The 25,608-nt window shown below is 40.3% G+C and overlaps 1 protein-coding gene across 13 annotated transcripts in view; it reads left to right on the plus strand.

Moving 5' to 3' along the window:
- Positions 1–25,608, plus strand: part of ACACA (acetyl-CoA carboxylase alpha) — a 276,124-nt gene that overhangs the window by 103,734 nt on the left and 146,782 nt on the right. For all 13 annotated transcript variants that reach the window (XM_078063979.1, XM_078063957.1, XM_078063981.1 and 10 more), the window contains 14 exons: positions 5,043–5,252; positions 9,020–9,190; positions 10,290–10,451; positions 10,818–10,981; positions 14,645–14,795; positions 16,013–16,116; positions 18,381–18,462; positions 18,896–19,041; positions 19,881–20,031; positions 21,331–21,465; positions 21,830–21,976; positions 22,316–22,504; positions 23,197–23,297; positions 24,229–24,317. In XM_078063979.1, the coding sequence (XP_077920105.1) occupies positions 5,043–5,252; positions 9,020–9,190; positions 10,290–10,451; positions 10,818–10,981; positions 14,645–14,795; positions 16,013–16,116; positions 18,381–18,462; positions 18,896–19,041; positions 19,881–20,031; positions 21,331–21,465; positions 21,830–21,976; positions 22,316–22,504; positions 23,197–23,297; positions 24,229–24,317 (2,002 nt within the window). The remainder of the gene's footprint in view (positions 1–5,042; positions 5,253–9,019; positions 9,191–10,289; positions 10,452–10,817; positions 10,982–14,644; positions 14,796–16,012; positions 16,117–18,380; positions 18,463–18,895; positions 19,042–19,880; positions 20,032–21,330; positions 21,466–21,829; positions 21,977–22,315; positions 22,505–23,196; positions 23,298–24,228; positions 24,318–25,608) is intronic.

Consider the following 25,608-nt stretch of genomic DNA (forward strand, 5'->3'; position numbering starts at 1 on the left):
TGATTGAGTTTATCTTACTTTAGTTCAAATTGGCTGCAGGCTCCTGAGTTTTTGCTGTGTGTACCAACTACCGGGCCAGCTCTGCAGTCTACACCCTAGTCTGTGCTGCCTGGCCACCACATGCAGACACCCTATGGCAGGTCCACATTCTATAACTGAGGATGGTTAGGAAAGCTAAACCTCAAATCTCTGTCTGTCTAACCCTCTGATTTGCAGCCAAGTGGTGTAGCCATACTACAAGTTAGTTGTGGAGGCCAAAAAAATGATCTCTTTTCAGAATCTTAGAGAGATAATTGGGAGACAAAAGTCTCTTCTTTCCTGCCCTAGAGCTACCCTCGCATACTTGACTCATACTTTTTTTCTCCTACCAGAAAAAGAGGAATCAGAAAAAGGAAAATTGGGACACATTCTGGCCTTTCACTCTCCTAGCTTCCCACTGTTTTTATTTTTCCCAGCATTTTTACTTTACACAATCTTTTACTAGTGTCTCTAGCCACCTTCTATTTGCCCTCTTTTTTTTTTTAAACCATTCAACAGCAAACTGATAAAGGTGATAAAGGTGTTGTTTTGCTGCATTGTCCTATTTGGAATGTCAAAATTCAAATATTACCCTTCTTTTTCTTTATATTCCTTTTGTAGTTTACCTAATTTCATAGGTAGATCAATGCCTCATGGGGTCTAAAGAAAAGGTCTTTTGCTCTTAGAAGCAAAAGAAAAAGCATGTTAATTTTTTAAAAATATAAGTCCTTTAGATGTTTCAAAACTACTTATTACTGTGGAATCAAATAGTTGAAGAATGTAGAACACTAAGATTAGGAAGTTTTACGTGAAAGTCCTCAAGTTCCAATAATGATTAACTAAATAACAAACCAATCATCCCATTGAGAACACACTAGAAAAGCTGGACAAATTTTTTTTTTTTAAATCTATTTTAAGGCATTAGAGACCTTTCAAGACAATAAAGAGTAATGGGGCTAAGGTATAAGAGAAGAAGGAAACCTGAGGAGGTGGCATTTGAGGCCACTTTTTCCCTAGAGATATCTTCTGGTTTGAGAAGGAGTTAAAAAGCTGATTGGAGTTTTCAACAGTTTTACAAGACTAAAAGGACAAAACTTAGCCTTTAGAGTTTGCTAAGGAGGATTCCCTGGGAAAACCTCCCACATTTTAAGTTGGGATCTTGAAGGGACTATACCTTAGGAGTAAAAATAAACTGGAAATAGACCAACCTTCACAGGGACTAAATCTCAGCTTCAAAATACTCAACCTTTGATTCAAGCAAGGGGTTCTAGGATTGCTAGTGTCACTAGCCACCAGAAAGAAGCAAATATAATAACATCCAGAACCTCAAATTATTTCTATTTATTTTTCAAATGAAGTATCAAATAGCCATTTCAAAGTAAGCAAGCATATCAAATTACATGACTGAAAGTCAAGAAAAATAAAAGTCAGTTTTAAAGGGACCCACAGGGAATTTAGGTAATGGATCTATCAGACAAGGATTTTAAAGTAACTATACTTAATGTATTCAAGGAAATTAAAGAATTTGGTTGGAAAACTGGAAACTATAAAGAAGAAACAAATTCTAGAACTGAAAATACAGTAACTAAAAATAAGAAGTCAATAGAGGAGTTTAATAGCATGTTAGATGCAGTTGAAGAGAGAATTAGTGACTGGAAGATAGCTCAGAAGAAAATTCAGACCGAAGCATGAAGAGACAAAAGGATGAAAAATGCAGAAAAGAGCATGTAAGAGATTATTTGCAAAGATGAACATGATGACTCCTCCCATCTCTCTACACAGACCCCTATGATTTTTGCCTCTCCTCCCATCAAGAAAGACTGTCTTTTTTCCCCACTCTTTGAAGTTTGGCTAACCCTGTGACTTGTTTTAGCCAAGAGAATGTAGCAGAAATGATGTATAAGTTCTGAAGTCTAAACCTAATTTCTGCCCTTGCTCTCTTGAATTGAGCCTCATACTGACAAGTGAAGAAACCAGTCTAGCCTTTTGGAGAAAAAGAGGCTGCATGATGTAGAGATGAGTTGTCCCAGCTGAGACTTCCTAGATCTACATGCTGACAGCATCACATTTGAGACAAGCAAGTGAGACCCTATTAGACCATCCAACCCCAGTCAAGTTGCCAGATGACTACAGCTGCATGCGTAGCTCCTGCCAAGATCAGCAGAACTACCCAACTGTGCCCCACTCAAATTGTTATAAGCAAATAAAATAAAATGGTCGGTGTCCTAAGTTACTAAATTTTTGGTGGTTTGTTAGGCATCAATGGGTAACTGCCACAGAAATTGATACCCCAAAGGTGTGATGCTGCCACAACAAAAAAGTAAAATATGTGCACTGGCTTTAAGACTGGCTCATAGGTGGAGGCCGAAAAAATGATGAGATTATTCATGAAGGCTGGAGGAATGATGAACAGACTGTTAGTGGAGGCTGGATAGGCTGTGAGGGAATTAATAGTAGAGTCTGATAAAAAAAGGTTAACACATGTTCTATAATGACAGAACAATTGTCTGAGGTAACTTGAAAGACAGAGAATGTATTTAATGAACTCATGGACCTAGTTAAGGAAATCTCTAGACAAAGTGTTGAAAGCATCTGTTAAATCCTTCTGGTTACTTAATGCTAAGGAATTATAAGAGAGAGATGAGCTAATGAAGGTGTTTCAAGCTTGTTGAGTTTGAAAATAGTTTCTCATTCCCAGTCTCTCCACCTGGCGAAAGATCCTCAAAGTGAAAAGTGACCTCAGGGTAAAGGCCAAGTAAAGAATACCTGTGAGATCCTTTAAGGCCTCAGAAATATTTAAGACACCACCGGGTAGATTACCCTCTCAGTTAACAGGAAAGAGCTTCAAAGAATGTTAAAGGTGTTGTCCCACAGCAGCCTGATATGCCCAAAGTATAGAGATGTCTGTGCAGAAAACTTACAGATCTTTTGGGACAGGGAGTAAATTTCCCAGTGTGATTTATAGGAAACCCACAACATTTTCAAGGAAGTTGTACTGATAATTACACCAAAGGATCCAAAAGGGACAGAGGTAGTTCAGACTTCAAAGAGGCTTCTGTGTCTCTTCAACTTTCTATAAACAGGAAGCAGACTGAGAAAGCTATTCAGCTGTAAATATCAGTCATTTCCAATAAAAAAAGAGATTTGTCAGAGAACAGAGCTAGGAACCCAGAGGGCAGAGCTAAGAGCAGAAGAGAGCCATGGATTAGGAAAATCACTCCCAGGGAGCAGAACAAGGACCCTAACAAAATTTCCCTGTCCCTAGAGTCAGGAAACCTGAGATGCAGAGTTGCTATGGAACAGTGACTGCTGTGTACTTCCCATCCTCTCTTCTTTGAACAGGAATATCTTTTACAGTTATCCTTTCCCCATCTCATCATTAAATGTTGGGGGTGTTGGGGCAGATAACTTGTCTTTTTAGTTCCCAGATCGTTGGATCAAGAGAAACTGTACCTGAGGAGCTGCACCCAAGGAGTCTCATTCGCATCTGGACATGATTCATGAGAAAATGGACGTCAAGCCTGATGCCATGATTGGATGACTTTGGGGGTCTTGGGAGGGGGTGAGTCAATTTTGCATGTGGGAGGTATATGAATTATTGTGGCCAGAGGGCTGACCATAGTAGATTGTTTGCAGAGATGGCCGCAATAACTCCTCCCATCCTTGTATGTATATCCTTTTGCAATGTGATTGCCTTTCCTCTCATCAAGAGGTGGCATCTCTTTTCCCACCCCTTGAGTCTTAGCTGGCCCTGTGGCTTGCTTAAACCATTAGAATGTGGCAAAAGTGGTGTCGTGTAAATTCTAGAGCCTAGAGCTTGTGAAGTCTTGCAGCTTCTGCCCTTACCTTCTTGGAACACTGCATTGAAGAAGCCTGAGCTAGCCCTATTGGAGGATGAGAGTCCACATGCTATAGAGATGAGCTGTTCCAGTCAAGGCTCCTTGGACCTACCAGTCGACAGTCAACACAAGTCACCAGACATTTCAGTGAGACCATTCAGCCCCACTTGAACTACCAGATGATGATATGTACACAAGTGACCCCAGGCAAGACCAGAAGAAGAACTGCCCAGATGAGGACAGTATCATGAGCAAATAAAATGATTGATGCCCTAAGCAACCCACTGAGTCTTGGGGAGACTTGCTACATAGCAAAACAGCATAAAAGACATATGGGATATAGTGAAATGATCTAACATCTTGGGCTTTGAATCTCAGAGGAGAGAGAGAATGGAACAGAAGCAATATTTGATGACATCATGGAGCAGAAACAGTATTTGAAGAGATAACGGCTAAGAATTATCCTGAACTTATAAAAGATACCAAGCACAGATTTTAAAAAATAAAAAACTATGAGCCCCACAGGACAAATACAGAGAAAACCACATCTAAGATTACCAGAGTAACTCTGCTACCTCGTCCCCCCCCTAAAAAAAGAGAGAAAGAAAATCTTAAAGCAGCTGTAAAAGGTTACTTTCAGAGGAGTAACAGTATGTTGATAGCTGACATCTCAGTAAAAGCAGTGGAAGCCAGGAAACGTTGGATGATCTTTACAAGAGCTACAGGAAAACTAGTGCCAGTGTAGAACTCTATCTCCAGGGGCAGTGTGCCTCCACACTGAAGATCCAAGTCCTTCGACTACCACACTGTGACAGAATGCGAACCAGGAAGGCACCTCGTCTGGAGCAGGGTGTACATTTGGCTGTCTGCCGCTGATGGCCGTATTTCACCCTTTTGTGGGATGTGTGTGTGTGTCTTTTCAAACTATTTTGTTTTTCACTTTTGTAACACACTGGATGTTCCTGTGTTTCACAGTCACCAAGTAATATCGGTTATATAACTAAGAATGCAGGATCTTAAAAATAGATGAGGGCATGAGCTGTGTTTTATTCATTTCTGTATTCCTACTAATTCACGTGGTCCCTGACACTTCTAGGCATCTGCCTGTTGAAATTGAAGCAGCTTATCAGGATAGAAAAAATGCTTACTACTTAAGAATTTGTTTTATTTCCTTTTCTAATATAGGTTCAAGCTGAAGTCCCTGGATCTCCTATATTTGTGATGAGACTAGCCAAACAATCTCGTCATCTGGAGGTACAGATCTTAGCAGATCAATATGGCAATGCTATCTCTCTCTTTGGTCGTGACTGCTCTGTACAGCGCAGGCATCAGAAGATTATTGAGGAAGCACCTGCTGCTATCGCTACTCCAGCAGTATTTGAACATATGGAACAGGTGTGTATATGAAAAGCTTTAAGTTTTGTTTTCTTACACAGGACTACTACTCATTCAATTCATATACCAGTCTGAGAATACTGGAATTTCAAACAGTGGTTCTAGATAATTTATAAGATTATATCCTTTTCCTAAAGGAAAAATGATTCTACCGTTCTCCCTCTAAACATTTCGGGCTCTCAATTAGTTAACGCTTTTGAAAAAAATTAATTAGTATACTATTTTGAGTAGGGATAAAGAAAAGAAATGTTTGGGGATTTTTAATCTTACTGTTTAACATTTTTTTTCAGATTTTATTTATTTATTTGAGAGAGAGAAGGCTTGAGCAGGGGAAGGGGTAGGGAGAGGGACAGAGGGAGAAGCAGCCTCCCCACTGAGCAGGATTCTGGGATCATGACCCGAGCCAAAGGCAGACACTCAACGCAATGAGCCACCCAGGTGCCCTTAGAGGGAGAGAATCTTAAGCAGACTCAGTGCTGAGCACGGAACCCGACATGGGGCTGTATCTCAGGACCCTGAGATCATGACCTGAACTGAAACCAAGAGTGGATGCTTAACTGACTGAGCCACCCCGGTGCCCCTGATTTTTTTTTTTTTTTTTAATAAGCTCATGATAATCAGGTAGTTCCATTTTTTGAATCTTCAGATGTATTTATTGAAATCCATTATCTCTTAAAAGGTCCTCTACGCATCTCTAAAGTTTATATATTCTGTATTTTTGTGTAGAAAAGAATCTCTCAGCAGTCTTGCACTTGTAGTTTAAGGGTCTGAACATGGTCTTTTCTGGAATAGTGACTGAGTCATCTTATCGGAAATATGTTTTCCATCTCTTTTCTCCTGAATTTCAAATAAGCTAAATATATGGTCATCTGTGTTGGAAGTTTAATTTATACATTGTGTGAATTTATTAAGAATCATTTCTTTACCTGCTGTAAAAAAAAGGCCTCCAAAATTCAGTGGCTTTAACACAGTATAAATTCTCTTTCTCATTCTCACCATCATTGCAAGATGAGTTAGTACCAGGGACCCAGGTTTATTGCTGTGCCATTCACTAGGAATGGGGTCAGCAAACTACACCTTGTTAGCGAAATCCAACCTGCCAACTTTCTTTGTAAATAAAAAGTTATTGCATCACAGCCATGCTAATTTATTTATGTCTGATCTGGCTGCTTTATCACTGCAATGCCGGAGTTGTGTGGTTGTGGCAGAAACTATATAGACCACAAAGCTGAAAATAATTACTATCTGGTTCTTTAATGAAAATGTTTGCCAACCCTTGCTCTAAGGTGTTATTATCTTCATGATTAAAGGTTCCTCACAAGATGAGGTTCGTACTATAGCCTGTGGGAGGAGGCGAGAAAGGACTAGGAGGGCAAGCATATAAAAATGTGATCCAGAAGTTACCCATATTACTTCTGTTCATATCCCATTGGGCAAAATTCAGTTACACATTCACACCTAGCTATAAGGGATGTTGGGAATTGTAGTCATTAACTGGGTGGCCATATACTCAGCTGAAATTCAGGAGATGCAATTACTAGATGAATGACACACAGAAAAATCACTGGAGGGCATTTAATAATTTAATAATCTGCCTCAGTCTGCTCCTCTGGCTACCCGTTATCTTTTCACACCCCTTTTCTCACTTTCTTACTAACATACTTAGTCTTTCCCCAAAGAAGACAGCCCAAAGTACCAACCAGTTACTACAGTCAGCTCGGAGTCCAGGATCTCTAGGTCATGTACATTTCTCTGCATTAAATGTTCATGTGGCTTTTCACGGGCCAGTGGCCTAAAATACAAGTTATCTACCCCCGGTCATTCCTCCCTCCAGCATCTACCCAATATACAGTGATGGAATATGAACAGGATAACTCCCCTTGGTCCATAGCAGTTAGCAGATCCTTCTAGGCAGTAATTGTGATGATTTCATTTAGCCCTCTCGCTGCCTCTGGTTCTGCTCTCGGGTAGTAAATCCCTTGCCCATCGTCCCTGAAGTACCTGGCTTCGTTCCCTGCGAAGTTCTTCCTCATTGAGTTTTCTCTGTGATTGGGCTTTAGAGACTATGCCTTCTTTGGCAGAGCTGGTGCAAGAGTGGGGCCACAAATATTACTCTAGTTATCAATCGCAGGCTTTTCAAGGCCAGGTTTGTGGTATGTTTAGAAATACAATTCCTTCAAAACTTAGTTAAGTTTCTGGATTATTTGCTTGCACCCAGCTTCAGGTAGGAGTAACCACACTTCCAAAATTTCTAGATACATTAAGTTTTCCTCTATTAGTGGATCTTTGATACCGGGTTGCTTCAGGGTGAGAATCTAACCTGGTTTTGGGGTACAAAAGCAGTTGGTTTTTTCACATTCTGACTTTATCTAACTTTTTCTTAGGGCTTACTTAGTGTGTTGTCTGCCATCCAAGTTATTGTGGAAGACAGTTTACTGAATGTTTTGTTATGCCCAACAATGAGGCCACAACCTTTTCTTTCAGTCTGCAGTATTTGATTCCTTGCTACCCACTACTCTGTTGCTAAGCTAGCATCCCATATTTTAATTTTTTTTTTTTAAAGATTTTATTTATTTATTTGATAGAGACAAAGCGAGAGAAGGAACACAAGCAGGGGGAGTGGGAGAGGGAGAAGCAGGTTTCCCGCTGAGCAGGGAGCCCGATGCGGGGCTCGATCCCAGGGCCCTGAGATCATGACCTGAGCTGAAGGCAGACGCTTAACGACTGAGCCACCCAGGCGCCCCTAATTTTTTTAAATAGTAGCATCCTACCTGGATTTTATAATTTCTTTTTTTTTTTTTAAGATTTTATTTATTTATTTGACAGAGAGAGACACAGCGAGAGAGGGAACACAAACAGAGGGAGTGGGAGAGGGAGAAGCAGGCTTCCCATGGAGCAGGGAGCCCGATGCAGGGCTCCATCCCAGGACCCTGGGATCATGACCTGAGCCGAAGGCAGACGCTTCACAACTGAGCCACCCAGGCGCCCCTGAATTTTATAATTTCTGTATTGATTAGTTTATAGGTTAAGCAGTTAATAAAGAGATCCAAAAAATAAAATGACCTAGTTGAGGTAGAAGTTTATCTTTCCTTCCCATCATAATCTCAGGTGAGCTCTCCAGGGTTGTAGGACAGTTCTGCTTCCTGAGGCCATCTTGCAGTTCAGGTTCTTTCTGTTTTGTTCTGCCATTCTTAGTATGTTCTCATCTGCATGGTAGAAACTGGCTTGAGCTATTATGACTGTGTTCCAGTGCACAGGAGGGGAAAAGCCAGGAATAGAGGATAAGTAGTTTCCTTTCCAAAACCTGATTCAGGGCTTATGCATATTACTCACTAATGCTGACATTACTATGTCAAAACTTAGTAACTAGCTGCAAGGGAGGTTAGAAAATCTAGTCTCTAGCTGGACAGCCATGTTTCTAGGAAGATTAGTAGGAATACTAAAAACCAGGGCACACTAAATAGTCTGCCGTGGTGGCTTTTTTTTTTTTTTTTTTTTGCCTGTATACACTTACACCTAGGAGGGTGAAGTTGTCTGTGATCCCAAGTGAGAAACAGTTTTCCCCCAGCTCTGGATTGAGTTTGCCATCCATGTCTTAGGGGCCTTGTATAGTAATCAGGGAGGGTGAAATTTATTCTTATGTGGCTGAAAGCCTTTGGTGGCTCTTAAAAACGGTGGATATTTGAGTCAGGGAGAGAGGGAGGGGCTACAGTGGTCCACCAGCTCATCACGGTTGAGATACTTACGTTGACTTATGTTTCTTTGAGTGTGCGGTGAAACTTGCCAAAATGGTTGGTTATGTGAGTGCTGGGACTGTGGAATACCTCTACAGCCAGGATGGAAGCTTCTACTTTCTGGAACTGAATCCTCGGCTGCAGGTGGAACACCCTTGTACAGAGATGGTGGCTGATGTCAACCTCCCCGCAGCACAACTCCAGGTGAATCACCTTGATTTTGGCTGAGCGAGTTGCCTGCAGGAGTTCGAAAGTCCGAGATGCCCAAGGAACGGGTTTAACTGGTGTCTGATGAGAGAGAAGCACCTCCTATCTAAGTCTCATCTCATGTTCATCTCGTGCTGTATGGGTTGTGATGTGTGGGTTGGTTTTACTGATGTGGTACAAATCTAGTAATACTATCATGTTTTTTAAGCCAGACACATCGATAGAAACTGTCACATTTTAGAAAGAAATTCTTAAAATAATATGCTTTTTAATTTTTAAGATTTCATTTATTTATTTGACAGAGAGAGAGACAGCGAGAGAGGGAACATAAGCCGGGGGAGTGAGGGAGGGAGAAGCAGGCTTCCCACTGATGGGAGAGCCTGATGCGGGGCTCGATCCCAGGACCCTGGGATCATGACCTGAGCCGAAGGCAGACACTTAATGACTGAGCCACCCAGGCGCCCCTAAAATGATATGCTTTATCCAATTAATTTAATTGTAAAAAACTTTACAACTTTGTCCTCCACTCCTTTTTTTACTCGTGTTCTGTAATGAAGCAATTCCACATCAGGGTGGTGGTGGAAGTTTTTCCTGGCAAGACTCTGGTAGCACCTGTTCATTTTTGTAATGTTTAAAGTGCTAGTTGTCAATCTTGTTTTCTCCATTCGGCCCAGGAAACAAATGTTATGGGAAACAGTAATGCTAATGGTGAGGTTTGGTATTATTTGTATTTAACACGTCTTTACCCACAATGGGAGGTCCTTCTGTATTCCCATGAAGTACTAAAGATTTATTTACTTTCTAAGTGGTTTGTGGGAATAATTATGACACAGTTAGGACTTTTTAGCTGTCTGAACTTCTTGGATAGTCACTTACACTGACTCTTCCCTTCTATATTTTAATCCTGCTCCCTTAATGGAGAAATGTCAGTAGACACACACAACTAGGGTTACTTATTTGATTGTTGTGGAATACAGACTACAATAGAACATTTTAGGTGGTGGCTTACTAAAATGAAAAATCTTATAGGTAATCTGATAGCCTCCACATTTTAAGGAAAGTACCCATGAAAACTGAGTGACGTTTTTCCTTTCAGATTGCCATGGGGATCCCTCTCTACAGAATCAAGGATATTCGTATGATGTATGGGGTATCTCCTTGGGGCGATGCTCCCATTGATTTTGAAAATTCTGCTCATGTTCCTTGTCCAAGGGGCCATGTTATTGCTGCTCGGATCACCAGTGAAAATCCAGATGAGGTAACCTATCACTTAAAAGGTTTATACTTTTTTTTTCTTGTGAACTTTACTATCAATATGGTGTCTGGAGGCCTGCTTCTGCAATAATCTTGGGACTTCCTCTGGAGAGGGAAATTTATAGAAGTCTCATCAGAGCAGACAAATAGGTGATCACTGCTCTGTTGACCATTTAATCCAACTTTAGTCATTATAGAGTCCTCATTGGGTCTGTAGTACTGAATGTTGGTTGGCCCTTAAGCCTTTCTGATTTTTGTGCATCATTTCTGCTTCCCTATGTGATTAACACAGAGCCGAAACAATGAACACATAAATGTTCTTTTCCTTAGAAATATAATATGGTTTCTCATATTCTTCATTCTCTAACAGGGTTTTAAGCCCAGCTCAGGAACAGTTCAGGAACTGAATTTCCGTAGCAATAAGAACGTTTGGGGTTATTTTAGTGTTGCTGCTGCAGGGGGCCTTCATGAATTTGCTGATTCTCAGTTTGGTCACTGCTTCTCCTGGGGAGAAAACAGAGAGGAAGCAATTTCGTGAGTATAATAACATTTGATTGCATTTTAAAAAATAAATTTGTGCTAATCTTCAGTGAAAGTGTGAGCTTGGGAATGTGAATCATTTACGTGCTACAAAAGTACTGATATGGACAATGTTTTGGAAGAAATATATCTTCAATTGTACTTGCATTCATGTTGTGTTAAATTACGCAGTGTTTGGCAGATGGTTTTGTTTGTTCTGAGTCTTTTCAAGTATTTTTACTTTCAAATAGTTTTGATAAATTTATAAAATTGATTGCTTTAAAGAAATAATATTTTTCCATAGAAACAGTATTGTTTTGTGGGGGAGGTAGATTCTTGACCAAGAGCTTGGCACGGTATAAAATCATAGATAAGATCTACTGTTTGTCATCAAAATAAAGGTATGGCTGTAAATGTCCTACAGCTATTTAAAATAATAAACTGCTTGTTACATGAAAATGACATAAGGGAACTATCCACACTGTTTACATAAGAGTCCTCAGCGTGCTATGAAATACACACACAGCTTGTACACATATAACTGCTATATCGTGTTATTAATATTCTATTAAACATAAACATTGAATATTAATTTTTATTTTATTTATCTTAATTAAACATAAAATATTAAAAGAAGTTCTGCTTGCCTGAAAAGTAGGGCTCTAGGAGGTAATTTTACACTTCAGGTATTTTAGAATATCTATCAAAAATTGAACTAGTGCTTTCTATTTTTTAATTGTCTCTTTTCTTTCTTTTTTTGTTTTAAAGATTTTATTTATTTATTTATTTATTTTAAAGATTTTATTTATGTGTTTGACGAGAGAGACACAGCAAGAGAGGGAACACAAGCAGGGGGAGTGGGAGAGGGAGAAGCAGACTTCCTTCGGAGCAGGGAGCCTGATGTGGAGCTTGATCCCAGGACCCCGGGATCATCACCTGAGCCAAAGGCAGACGCTTAATGACTGAGCCACCCAGGCGCCCCAATAAAATCTTTTTTAAAAAAATGGGATGATAATGACAACACTGGTTTTATATTCCACTTGGCAAAAGTTAACTGAAGCTTTGTATGGCTGATGCTTTTAGAGGAAACATGGACTCTCTTGTTCATCCAGCCCCCACCGATTCTGCCTCACTCATTTACATTCCCAGAGGGGCGTCTGTTGGTATTTACATATACAGTCCTAATTAAGGAGACCGCTGAGTATTTTCTACAGGCCACATCCTCTAATCTGGTTCAGAAGCCTTGCTCCTTACCTTCTGATCTAATCTGTACATTCCTCTACAGTGTAAAGCTAACTAGGGTTAACTTTTAGCATATAAAAAATATGGTTTCAGGGGCGCCTGGGTGGCTCAGTTGGTTGAGTGTCCGACTCTTGGTTTCAGCTCAGGTCGTGATCTCAGGGTCCTGGGATCGAGCCCCACGTCACGCACTGTGCTTGGCGGGGAGTCTGCTTGAGATTCCTTCCCTCTCCCTCCCCCTCTGTTCCCCCCTCCCCACATTCCCACGCGTGCACACACTTGATCACGCGCTCTCTCTCACTAGGGTGAATAAATAAATAAAATCTTTAAAAAATATATATGGTCTCTATAATAAGCTTGCTTCGTGACAACATGCCAGAAGTTCATTCTTCAACTCAGTTCGTTTCTCCTCTCTGCATAACATTAGATCTATATTCTTCAGCTTGGTGTTCATATTCTTGTCCTCCAGAATAACCTCAATCCCCATTTTCAGCATTATTTCCCATAGATGGTAATCCAAATACCACAAGAACAGGACTGTGTCTGCCTTGTTGCTGCTGTTTCCCCTGGACATAGTACGTGCTCAGTCAGTATTTGTTCAATAAGTGGCTTTGTCACTGGTTCCTGTCCTCATATCCTCTGCTTCAATTGTAATGTTCCCTGAACACGACCCATGTTTTTGTTCCCCTTTCCCTTTGTTCTTGCTATTTCCTCTGTCCGTTCTTTCTTTTTTTTTTTTTTTAAGATTTTATTTATTTATTTGACAGAGAGATAGAGAGCACAAGTAGGCAGAGTGGCAGGCAGAGGGAGAGGGAGAAGCAGGCTCTCCACTGAGCAGGGAGCCGGACGTGGGTCTCGATCCCAGGACCCCAGGATCATGACCTGAGGTGAAGGCAGCCGCTTAACTGACTGAGCCACCCAGGCACCCCTGTCCATTCTTTCATTCACTGCATTCATCAGATATTTTTTGAATATCTGTTGGTGATGGCAATATAAGGTGGACCCAAATAGAGTCTCTGTCTTAATGGAATGTTATAGTCCACACGAAGATAGGCAGTAAGTGACAAAACTCAATGTAACAAATGTTGTTTATGATAGTGGGGTTACATAAATGTGTTGCAGGAACATATAGCTGAGCCAGCTGACTCAGTCTAGAGAGGGTCAGGGAAGGTTTCCCAGAAGGAAGTGACATCTAGACTGACAGTTGAGAAGCATATAGGAATAAGCCAGGCCAAGAGGGTGTGGAGAGGGGGATAGAGGTGAGAAACAGAATAATATTCTAGCTGAGGGAATGCCTGGACCATTGGAATGGTACTCCTTTTTTTTTTTTTTTTAAGATTTTATTTATTTATTTGAGAGAGAGAGACAGAGATAGCAAGAAGAGTGCATGAACGGGAAGGAGAGGGAGAAGCAGGCTTCTCGCTGAGCAGGGAGCCCGATGTGGGGCCCGATCCCAAGAGCCTGGGATCATGACCTGAGCCGAAGGCAGACGCTTAACTGACTGAGCCACCCAGGCGTCCCTGGAATGATATTCCTGTCATAGTCATAATCCCACCTATACTTTTATCCCATGTCAGATTCCACATTCTTCTTGAAACCATAGGGAGGCGGATTTTCTCCCTTCCTAAAACTACTCCAGCACTTTGCTTATATCTCTACTGACATTTATGATATTCTGCCATATGTTTTGACAGCAGTTATTGTATCTATATTCTCTTTCCCTTATGAGTCTAGTATGTGTCTTGAGTCTGTGAGGTGCCTAATTAAATATTTGTGGAGTTAAGGATGTGCCCTGTGCAAGATAGACACTGGGCAGAAATATACAGGAAAAAACTCATAGTATTTGAAATTTTGTTAAAATTAGATCATTTTACACTTAATTGGGAAATAACAAAAGTAATGAGCAATTCCTTCCACAGATGTGTAAAATGCAGCTTAAAAAAACACTCTCACATGCAAGGTCAGGCCGATAACTGATTATACCCAGCCAGTTGCCTCATTGTATGGGAACCTAATTAAGGTATTAGCATTGGTCAAAATGTATTGAACAGTATACTTAAATATATTTTATTATATGTAAAATATACTTTAATAAAATAAGGTGTAAGGAGGGGAGAATTATACCCTAATCCTAGTTAGACAGGAATGATGGAAACCCAGTAAGTGAAAACTGAGGATGGTTTGCACATAATTTGTTCTGTACTCTATGTAATGAAATATCTGTGATTTGCTGATGCTCTTATGGTAGTATCAGTCAGAACTCCTAAGTTTACTGACTTATAGATTCTCCTGCCTGGAATGCACATGAATGAGCACACTTACATGTGCACCCTCATTTGTTTGTGGAACTGTCTCTCCCCTCCCTCCCACGACTCCAAAGGATCGAAACGATTTTTTAAAATGATTGAAAAAGAAACAGATCTGCTTCTGTTCTCCCAGAAACATGGTGGTGGCTTTGAAGGAGCTATCTATTCGGGGTGACTTTCGAACTACAGTTGAATACCTCATCAAATTGTTGGAGACTGAAAGCTTTCAGTTGAATAGAATTGACACTGGCTGGCTGGACAGACTGATAGCAGAGAAAGTACAGGTGTGTATTTCCCCACTTGCCAAACAGCTTTGGGGATTGGGTTTTTACAGGGTTGTGGTGTGATCAGTCCATGTCACTAGAGAAAATGTATTTGATTCTAATGTAAATGATGCTTGATCTACTTGGAAAAAATCTAGGAGTCAGTGTAATTTTAGCACCGTAGAGTCCTTGTGCCTGTGTTACCTGGTCATTTTATGGGTTCTCGTATTACTTCCTGTAGTGTATTTGAAGAGAGGCATCCAGGGATTGAAATACTTCTGTCCTCATTTGATGTTAAGTCAGCTTCAGAGTTACCAACTTTTACATCCGTCTACCAAGTGCTGATGAGAGGGGTCTCATTTAAATCAGCAGTTACCCCTTGTTTCTGAATCACTGGGCTATTCTAAATAAAATTTTATATAAAATCATTAGACTCATCTAAATTATCTGAAGGTCCAAATTTTGATTATATACCATTTTTCTTTGAGATTAACAGTAGCCAGATCCTTACACCTTTTTGATTTTATTTATGACAAAATCTTGTTTTTGAACTCCTCTTTGATGGGTTCAGTGGAAATCTTAGGGAGAGTAGAGAGAAAGGTATTTTTCATCTCAATTCAAATGAAGCCTTTATTCAAATTCTTTTTTTTTTTTTTTTTTAAGATTTATTCAGGGGCGCCTGGGTGGCTCAGTCGTTAAGCGTCTGCCTTCGGCTCAGGTCATGATCCCAAGGTCCTGGGATCCAGCCCTGCATTGGGCTCCCTGCTCAGCGGGGAGCCTGCTTTTCTCTCTTCTGCTCTCCTGCTTCTGTTCCCTCTGTCACTGTCTCTTTCTCTCTCTGTCAAATAAATAAATAAAATCTTAATTTAAAAAAAGATTTATTCATTTTAGAGAGAGAGAGCACAAGTGGGAGGGGCAGGGAGATGGAGAGAGAATCTCAAGTGGACTCCAGACTGAGCACGGAGCCCAATGTGGGGCTCAGTCTCATGATCCTGAGATCATGACCTGAGCTAAAAGGAAGAGTCGGACACTTAACCGACTGTGCCACCCAGGCACCCTTGCCTCTATTCAAGTTCTAAAAATAAATATGTTTTTATCTCAAATATCAGTTGAATAATAAGGATGGAGGTTCTCAATGCTAGCTGTTTCTTCAGATCAAATTTGTACCTGATTTAAATTGAGGAGCCATGGTGCTAAGTGACCATGCTTTTGATCTGCCTTCTTTTTCTTTCTTTTAGGCAGAGCGACCTGACACCATGTTGGGAGTTGTATGTGGGGCTCTCCACGTGGCAGATGTCAGCCTACGGAATAGCATCTCTAACTTCCTTCACTCCTTAGAAAGGTAGGCTTTGTTTGTTATAGGCACGTTAACCAGTAGTCCTGGTTTGAAGATCCATTTATTCTTCTCTCTATTCCTGGCAGTTTGTGAGTGCTACATGTTATTCAGTGATCATGGAGGTGGGGGAGAGAAAAGATGTGGGAGGTTTTTTTTTTTTTAAGATTTATTTATTTATTTGAGAGAGAGCAAGCAGGGTGGGGGGAGCAGAGAGAGGGAGAGAATCTCAAGCAGACTCCTGCTAAGTGCAGAGCCCATCTTGGGGCCTGATCTCACAACCCTGCGATCGTGACCTGAGCCTAAACCAAGAGTTGGACGCTCAACTGACTGAGCCATCCAGGTGCCCCAGAATGGGTTGCTTTTTAAAAACGAATCCGGCCGAAATAAGCATTCTCTCCTGTACAAGCATGAAATCTCTCCATCCCCCCCCCGCCCCCGCCGCCCGGTGATGAAAATCTGGTGTTTCTCTCTAGAATCAAACCCTGAATATTTCATATATTGCCTGCAACACCTTTCAGAAATTCATAATTGAGGCTGATATTCAAGATGACCTCATGAGTCTAGCAACTAGAGGATCAGACTATACGGGGCTAAACTAATTTCTAACTCTGGTTCTAGAGGCTAAGCTCTGTCTTTGAGTCCCTGGAGGAATGGTCCGAGGGGCTAATCATTTTAAAGAACTTTAATCACAGGCACTTTATTTCCTTCTGTGTTGTTAGACTTATATAAGCTTTCTTTTAAGGTGTCTGAAAGGAAGAAACAAAGTTTTAAAAATTGAACTGAGATTGCACAGTTATTCAAGTCTTACGATAAATATCTTTCATTGTGTTGCTTTCATGCACTAAAACCTTCAGCAGCTCACATTACCCTTGTGCATTAAATCTAAATCCCTCAATGTGACTTTCAACTCCCTATATACTTTGGCCCCTTTTTACCAGTACAGTTTCACTTATATCTGTTCCTTACCATGCAATCTCTAATCTAGTTAAATGGCTTTCCTACTAGTGTACAAATGTGTCACACATAATCTCCTCTGCAAACTTCCCTCTACCTTTTTAATGTTAATTAAAAATAATGTTATTATTTTTATTGATTGATTGATTAAAGATTTTATTTATTTATTTGACAGAGAGAGAGAAAGAGCACACAAGCCAGGGGGAGAGGGAGAGGGAGAAGAAGGCTTCCTGCTGAGCAGGGAGCCCGATGCAGAGCTCGATCCCAGGACCCTGGGATCATGACCTGAGCCGAAGGCAGATGCTTAATCAACTGAGCCACCCAGGCGTCTCTATTTTTAAAACTTGTATTTTGAAATAATTTGATTTAAAGAAGAGTGGCATCAACAGTACAAACAACTTCTATGTATTCTTCGCCCAGATTGACCGGTTATTAACATCTTGCCTCACTTGCTTTATCACTTACTCCCTCTTTCTCTCATCAAAAGTCTTCCTTGATAATGTTTCCCTCCTTGGCGATGTCCTTCCCTTTCCCTTCAACCCAGCCACGGCCTATTACCTTTTTTTTTTTTTTTTCTTTTACTACCCCAAATGAAGTCCCAGTTGATAGCAGTAGATGGGGGTTGATTTTACTGGGGCATTTCTCTTTTTTTTAAGTTTTAATTTTATTTATTTTTAATAACGAGTAATATATTCGCATTGTTCAAATTTCAAAAGGCACGAAAAGGTAGATAGTGAAAAGTTTCCTTCTTTGACCACCTAGTTTTTTTCCCTGTAGTCAACCCATGTTACCAGTTTCTTCTGTAACCTTCCAGACATATTGTAAATTTATATAAGCATATACATGTAATATTTATGTCTTCCCACCCCTTATTTTTTAAAAACACAAATGGTAGCATACTCTGAAACTGTTCACAGTTTCACTTGCTTTTTTTCACTTAACAGTATGTTTTGGAGAGTAGTTTGTATTAGTACATAAAAGCCTCCATCTTTCTGGGCGCCTGGCTGGCTCAGTTGGTAGAGAATGCAACTCTTGATCTCAGGGTTGTGAGTTCAAGCCCCACATTGGGTATAGAGATTATCAATAAGTAAACTAAAAAATAGATACATAAAAGCCTTCCTCTTTCTTTTTAATGACTCTATAATATTTCGTTATAGGGCTTTTTCATAATTCATGTGTCAGTCCCTTACTGATGGTCCTTTAGGTTGTTTCCAGTCTTGATATTCTAAAAAGTGCTACCATTAATAACCTTTGAGATTTCCTTATAAACTTCTGGAACTTTCTGGAAGTAAATGTGACTCACTTTGTTGTTTCAGGGGTCAAGTCCTTCCTGCGCATACACTTCTGAATACAGTAGATGTTGAACTTATCTATGGGGGAGTCAAATATGTACTTAAGGTATGCTGAACCCCACTGAAGACTACACCTTACTTTTTGTCTTTCTTTGTTAGCTTGCTTTCTTTAGGTCCAGAGATGGGAGAAATGTTTGGTTTACTGCAGGGCAGGGTATTAGTGAAATCATAGTCATTATTTGTGTCCGTAGCCTGAAGCAGTATTTGATGTTTCTATGAAAATGTTTTAGTGTTCTTTAATGTGACATAGGCAGCCAAGAGATAAAGGAGTCAGAGAACAACCAGGCTAGGGAAAAGCATCGAAGGTTGCCCTATGAGCTTGCAGCAGTACTTAGCCCAGCCCACAGACACTGATGCTAAGAGCACCTTCTTCTCCGAGAGAGCTTTCTTTCCTATATTTTGGAAGTAATTATTTCTGGGGCCCCACCTGGTAAGGGACACACTGACTTTTTGTCCCTTCTGGTTCTCACTCCCTGCAGGTGACTCGGCAGTCCCCCAACTCCTATGTGGTGATCATGAATGGTTCGTGCGTAGAAGTAGATGTGCATCGGTTGAGCGACGGCGGGCTGCTCCTATCCTATGATGGCAGCAGTTACACCACCTACATGAAGGAGGAAGTGGATAGGTAAGGGGCTGTGTGAGGGCCACTTGCTGGTCATTGTGTCAACTTCCCTCAGTAGTCAGCAGCTCTGCGGCTTTTTCAAGGTCTTTTGGGTATTCTTTTTTAAATAAAAAGAATAATACATGTACTTAACAAAAATTTCAAAAGTACAAAAGTGTTTACAGTTAAAAACATTGTCTCTCTGCCACTCCAATGTGAGTAGACAATGAAAAATAAGTTCCTCTCTTTTTAAGCAACCACTGTTAACGGTTTATTTATTTTTGCAGGAATTTTATATGTATATACAATTTATATATATGTACATACTGTGTTTTTCTTGTGAATACATTCACAAATAAAAATAACCTTTAGATACTGTTCTGCGCTTTATTTTTTTCCTTTAACATAGATTATAGACTGTTCAACACCAATCATTCAGTGTTGTTGTGACAGTGAAATGAATTAACACATGTAAAGTGCTTAGAACATTGCCTGGGACATAGTAAGGGTTCAAGAAATGTTAGCTGTTATATCATCATCATCTTCATGTTTTTTTTTTTTTTAAGTAGAGTTGTCTATTCTTTTTAATGGTTATATAGTGTTCCATTGTATGGATGTACTATAATTTATTTAGTCTGACCCTTATTGAAGGAAGTTTTGGTTATTTGCATTGTCAACAAAGATGGAATGAGTGTTCTTTGTGTCTATGTGTATATAGATAAGGTTTCCAGTTCGGTGTGCACGCATGTGTGTGTGGGTGTGTGTGTTGTGTTTTTGTTTTGTTTAAGATTGACATCATTCTTCCATTGTCTTTTACAACCTGAGGTGCTTTATTGGCTTACATACTCCTACTTATCTCCTAGATATCGCATCACAATCGGCAATAAGACCTGTGTGTTTGAGAAGGAAAATGACCCTTCGGTGTTGCGCTCACCTTCTGCTGGGAAGTTAATCCAGTACATTGTGGAGGATGGAGGCCATGTGTTTGCTGGCCAGTGCTATGCTGAGATTGAGGTCAGGGCATGGGAGGGAAGGTAGGAAAAGAGTCTGCTGGGATGGACTAGGACTGAAGAGTAACAAAAGAAATAGAAAATAGAAAGTAAAGAGCATTCGTTGGTTTTATTGGCTTATGAACACAATTTTAGAAACAAATAAGCTCACAGTTTTTCTTTGACAGATGAGGAGTCTCTTCCTCCAAAGATAGATACTAGACAATGGCACTTACTGAATGTCAGGAATCCTGCTAAGTGCTAGTTATACAGAAAAAAATATGATAGGTGGAGTGGGGCCACAAAACAGACAAGTAATGAAATACGAATTTTGAGAGAGCTAAGCACAGAGTGCAGGGGGCCACTTAACCCAGATTGGGGTGCAGCTGGTGGATGTAGTGGGTAGTAGGGGAGGACTTCCTGAAAGAGAGAGGACTTGGATCTTACTTTTGAAAGTTAGGTAGTAATACACCAGGTGAAGAAGGGCAGGGTGAATGTGTAAAGGGAAGAATAGCGTGTACAAAGGCACAGAAGAGAAGATAGTATATTTAGGGAACTGCAAGTACATATTGTATTGCTTGAGAATGGACTGAGGTTAAATGGGAAGTGGCAAGCAAAGATGCTAAATAAGTAATCAGAACTTGAGGTCATGTAGGACCTTATGAGACATACTGAGATGTTGAGACTGTCCTGGAGGCAGTGAGGAGTCCCTGAGGATTTTACACAGAAGAGTGATACGACGAGATTTGGGCTCTAGAATGATTGCATTTAGTGACCTCGTCGAAGATGTATAGTGGGTAGGGAATCCTGTTGGGAGGTTTTTCAAGTACTCTAGGCCAGACATGATAAGGGCCTAAATCAAAGAGATGGCAAGAGAGGAAGATTTCTGAGAGAGCTTTAGAAGAGGTACTTGGCTGGGCTTGGTAATTGGCGGGTAAGGGAGAAAGAGGAGTAAAGAATGACCCTCAGGTTTTGGCGTGGGAATCTTAGGTTGACAGACCAAGCACCTAAAGCCATGGGTATGAGGAGGCTAAATCGTTAATCAGTTCTAAGTATAAAACAAGTAAAACACAAACTATGGCAAAATCAGTTTAAACATTAGAAACAGGAAGTGTCAGTAGCTGTCACTAATCCCTAAAGCTAGGTCCTGAGAGATTTTCTAATTGCTTTCCTTGTACTCTCTTGGAGGTTTCAGGTTTCTCATTTTTCTGGGTTGAATTAGAGATAATATGACTTAGATGTTGAAGGGAAAAACTAGCCTCTTTAAATCATTCATCTGTGTAAAGAGAGGGTAAACTCTAATTTTATTCATTTTTCATTATAGGTGATGAAGATGGTAATGACCTTAACAGCTGCAGAGTCTGGCTGTATCCATTATGTCAAACGGCCTGGAGCAGCTCTTGACCCTGGCTGTGTAATAGCCAAAATGCAGTTGGACAACCCCAGCAAGGTCCAACAGGTGAGTAGGAAGGTACTTTTAATTTTGCTCTCCAAGAGCTGATAACACGGTAGTGGTAGTTTGGAGAGGGCAGATGATTTCAGTGTTTAGTTTCCATAAGCTTTTCTTTTCTTAAGCTTCCTTCCCTCTGATCTCATGCCTTGTATTTGTGCCTATAATGTTATGGAACTAGACTTTGCAAGAATTACTGTGATACTAATATTCTATGATTTCCTCATGACGCTTCCTCCATTGACTTCTCTCCTTGTAGCTGGGTATGATGAAGGGATGTCTTGATTTTGAATGATGAATCTAAGTTGCAGTGGTGTGTGTGTAACCTGGATAGAAGGTAGTGGATGACTTGATCTCTCATTGGGGTTGACAGGCTGAGCTTCACACGGGTAGTCTGCCACGGATCCAGAGCACAGCACTCAGAGGCGAGAAGCTCCATCGAGTGTTCCACTATGTCCTGGATAATCTGGTCAACGTAATGAATGGATACTGCCTTCCAGATCCTTTTTTTAGCAGCAGGGTATGAATCACTTCTCTTGGGGAGAGGATGTACAAATAGGGTACCTGTTCTCCAAGATAGATTAAAAGTCACATGAGGATTTTTTTAGAGGGAGCGAAAAGAAAGCTGTTGGGCCTGAAACCTTGATTTATGGGATTTGAAGTCTTTAAATCCTTGCTTCTTATCTGTGTTACTGATTTCACATTTAATTGGGATTTAAACCAGAGAACAAGGGCAGTGTTAGATGCCTATATTACAGTTTCACAGTAAATACTGTATGGTACTGAATTTAGAGATATCACTTTATTTTGGGGATTGTGTTAATTTTGTCTGGATCTTATTTTATTATTTTCTTCTCAGGTAAAAGACTGGGTAGAGCGGTTGATGAAGACCCTCAGAGATCCTTCCTTGCCTCTCCTAGAATTGCAAGATATCATGACCAGTGTCTCTGGCCGTGTTCCCCCCAATGTGGAGAAGTCTATCAAGAAGGAAATGGCTCAGTATGCTAGCAACATCACATCAGTCCTCTGTCAGTTTCCCAGCCAGCAGGTATTTATAGAGTGACATTTTCTCTACTAGCTACCAATTCTGGAGTTCATGTAGTATTCCTTCCTGTTTGGATCCTCTCTCTGGATCTTGTGCTTTTGCAGTCTTGAGTGTTGCTGTGCCCTTCACAAAAGTGTCTCAGGATATAAGCCCAATAACAAAAGTATACTATATGTGATGAAATGTAAAGTATTTGTGGTTATGAGGAAAACCTACTGGCCATGTACTTCATAGAGGTTTATTCTTGGGCCTGTGCCCTAATTAGATGAATTTTGTGAATTTAAAGTAGGGAGATATTTGAAGTTTTATTAGCAACAACTTCCTTACTACCCCCGCAGCATGCTTACCTTTGCCTGTGAAGCTAATTTACATGTAGGGAGTTAGGCTAGGCAAGTAGGGACTAAAGTTTGGACCTTGACTATAAGCATATCCTGCCTGTCAAGGGCCTCTGGTGGGGTGGTAGCTTTTGTGATACACTCATTAGTTCATCTGGGAAGGGGTGAAAAGAAATAAAAGTTGCTTATTTCACACAAGCCTCTAACCTATGCCCAGTAACTTCCAGTTGCTCCCAACATGTGAAAGATAGAAATGATCATGTTATAATTGAGATTACTAGTTGTGATGCTACACAGGCTAATACTTTGGGTCCCTTTGTTGGGTTGGGTTCATTTTTTTTTCTCTTTCTTCTGCTTTAGATTGCCAACATCCTAGATAGCCATGCCGCTACATTGAACCGGAAATCTGAGCGGGAAGTCTTCTTCATGAACACTCAGAGCATTGTCCAGCTGGTTCAGAGGTAGTTACATGTAACTCCAGAAGAAAGATTCTTTTCTTCTAAGTAGTCACCAAGAGATTTACCTCAGGTTTGACTAGAGAAATTAGAAAGCACTTGTATCTTAGAAAATACCTTGTATCTTCTAAGTACCTTAGAATTGCGAGCTAAAATATTTCTGATTACTTCTTTCTAGTCTACATCTTTCTGTCGATTATTAAGGCACAGAAATTTCATTGCTTTCTTTTTCCTTGCAGTTTTTTTTTTAAAGATTTTATTTATTAGAGAGAGATGGCGAGAGCAGGAACACAAGCAAGGGGAGTGGGAGAGGGAGAAGCAGGCTTCCCGCTGAGCAGGGAGCCCGATGTGGGGCTCGATCCCAGGACCCTGGGACCATGACCTGAGCCGAAGGCAGACACTTAACAACTGAGCCACCCAGGCACCCCTTTCCTTGCAATTTTGATAAAACTCCTAATTTTTCTTCTGGCACAGGGCCGAGTATGACATTCATTCTTCTTAGCTTATGGAGCCAACTGTTGGACAGAAGGAGCATTGACAGAACATTTTCAACTTTGAGATGCTCATAAATTTTTCAGATAGCTCTTAGCCATTTCAGGAGTGTAGTGATCATTGATTCTTAGCAGTGGGAACTGAACCAGAGTGCTGTTAGGTAGGGCTATCAAGTGGTTTTGGGGGTTTTGTCCTTTTTTTCTCTCTCCTTTAATTAAAAAGAAAAATCTTGTCTATAGGCAGATTTCTTAGGCTTAGAATTTAAGTTGATCTGGTTAGTTGATTTTAGGCTGGTCTCTGTCCTGTCCTAGAATTCAGTGGGAAAGCAGTTCAGTAGAAAATCTAGAAAGTAAACCTGGGCTCTGGGCTTATAATTTAAATAGTCTGTTATTTAATAGTGTTAGCCTGTCGGGGTTTTCACTGGAGGGTTTTTCTGCTTGCATAGGTACCGAAGTGGCATCCGAGGCCACATGAAGGCTGTGGTGATGGATCTGCTGCGGCAGTACCTGCGAGTGGAGACCCAGTTCCAGAATGGTAAGCCTCTTCCTGAGGACTCTGTTTCTGAGAAAGGTTCCCTGTAGGACTGTGCAGTCACTGAGCCAGTTCTTCCTGTCACTAACACCTGCCATGAACAAACTCTTGCCCCTGTTACCCCTTCCTTAAAAACTAAACCTCCATATCCCACTGGTGCCCAAGAAAGGACAACAGAACACAGCTTGATGAGATTGTGAATCCGGTGTGCTTCTGGGAAAGAGTTGAGATAATTTTTCTAGTAGAGATGAGTATTCCTTGTTGATGTCTTCTTGACCTTGTTTAGTGAGAGTTGGTTGAGTCATGACCAGGCTGAAATTGAAGAACTCTATCTGAAGAGCTTGCCTCTTGGCAGCTAATCCACAGATTGAGCCACAGTCATCTGAAAAAGGCTCAGATTTTCCAGTACTTTTCAGTGTATCATTTCAGTGGAATTTATCCCTGGCTTTCTCTGAAGAGCTTCATTAAATGATGTATGAAGTTTCTAAATGTGAAACACCTCTAGCTAAGATTTTAAAAGCTTCGTACTGCTGATATTGCTTCCTGCCACAAGGTGGCAGTGAAACATCATAGAATTTGAAATACTACTAATTGTTTTCTTGTATGTTTTGCTTTCTTTTGCATCTTTTAAAGGGTGGCTGTGCCACTCAAAATCAGCAAAAATACTCAAGTAAAAATTAGCAAACCAAATCCAACAATGTGTAAAATAATACATCACAACCAAATGGTCTTTATCTCACTAATGCAAGCTTGGTTAATATCAGAAAAACCAACTACTGTAATTTATCATCTAGTAGATTCAAAGAGGAAGAACCATGGTCATCTAAAGATATGGGGGAAAAATTTGACAAAATTTAATACTCATTCATGATAAATAAACTCTTGGCAGATGATGAATGAAATGGAACTTCTTTAAACGTGTAAAGTTCCCATACAAAAAACATCCTTAGGTACTTCATGCATAATGGTAAAATTGAAAGCATTGTTGAGAGCATCCCCTTTAAGACAGGAATAAGACAAGGACACCTGCTCTCACAGCTTCTATTCAGCATCATACTGGATGTCTGAGCTGGTGCAGTAAGATAAAAAGAATTAAAAGGTATGAGAACTAGAAAAGAGTAAGGAAATAAATCTGCCACCATTAGATATGATGTCAACCTAGAAAACCTCAAAATATCCACATATTTATTATTAGAATTAAAGTCTAACAAGACTGTTGAATGCAAAAGTCAATATACAAAATCTAATACACGTTTGAATTTTTTATATCTTTATAGTACAACAGTTGTTTAGA

The sequence above is a fragment of the Halichoerus grypus genome, chromosome 2, assembly GCF_964656455.1.
Source record: "Halichoerus grypus chromosome 2, mHalGry1.hap1.1, whole genome shotgun sequence".
Taxonomy (NCBI): domain Eukaryota; kingdom Metazoa; phylum Chordata; class Mammalia; order Carnivora; family Phocidae; genus Halichoerus; species Halichoerus grypus.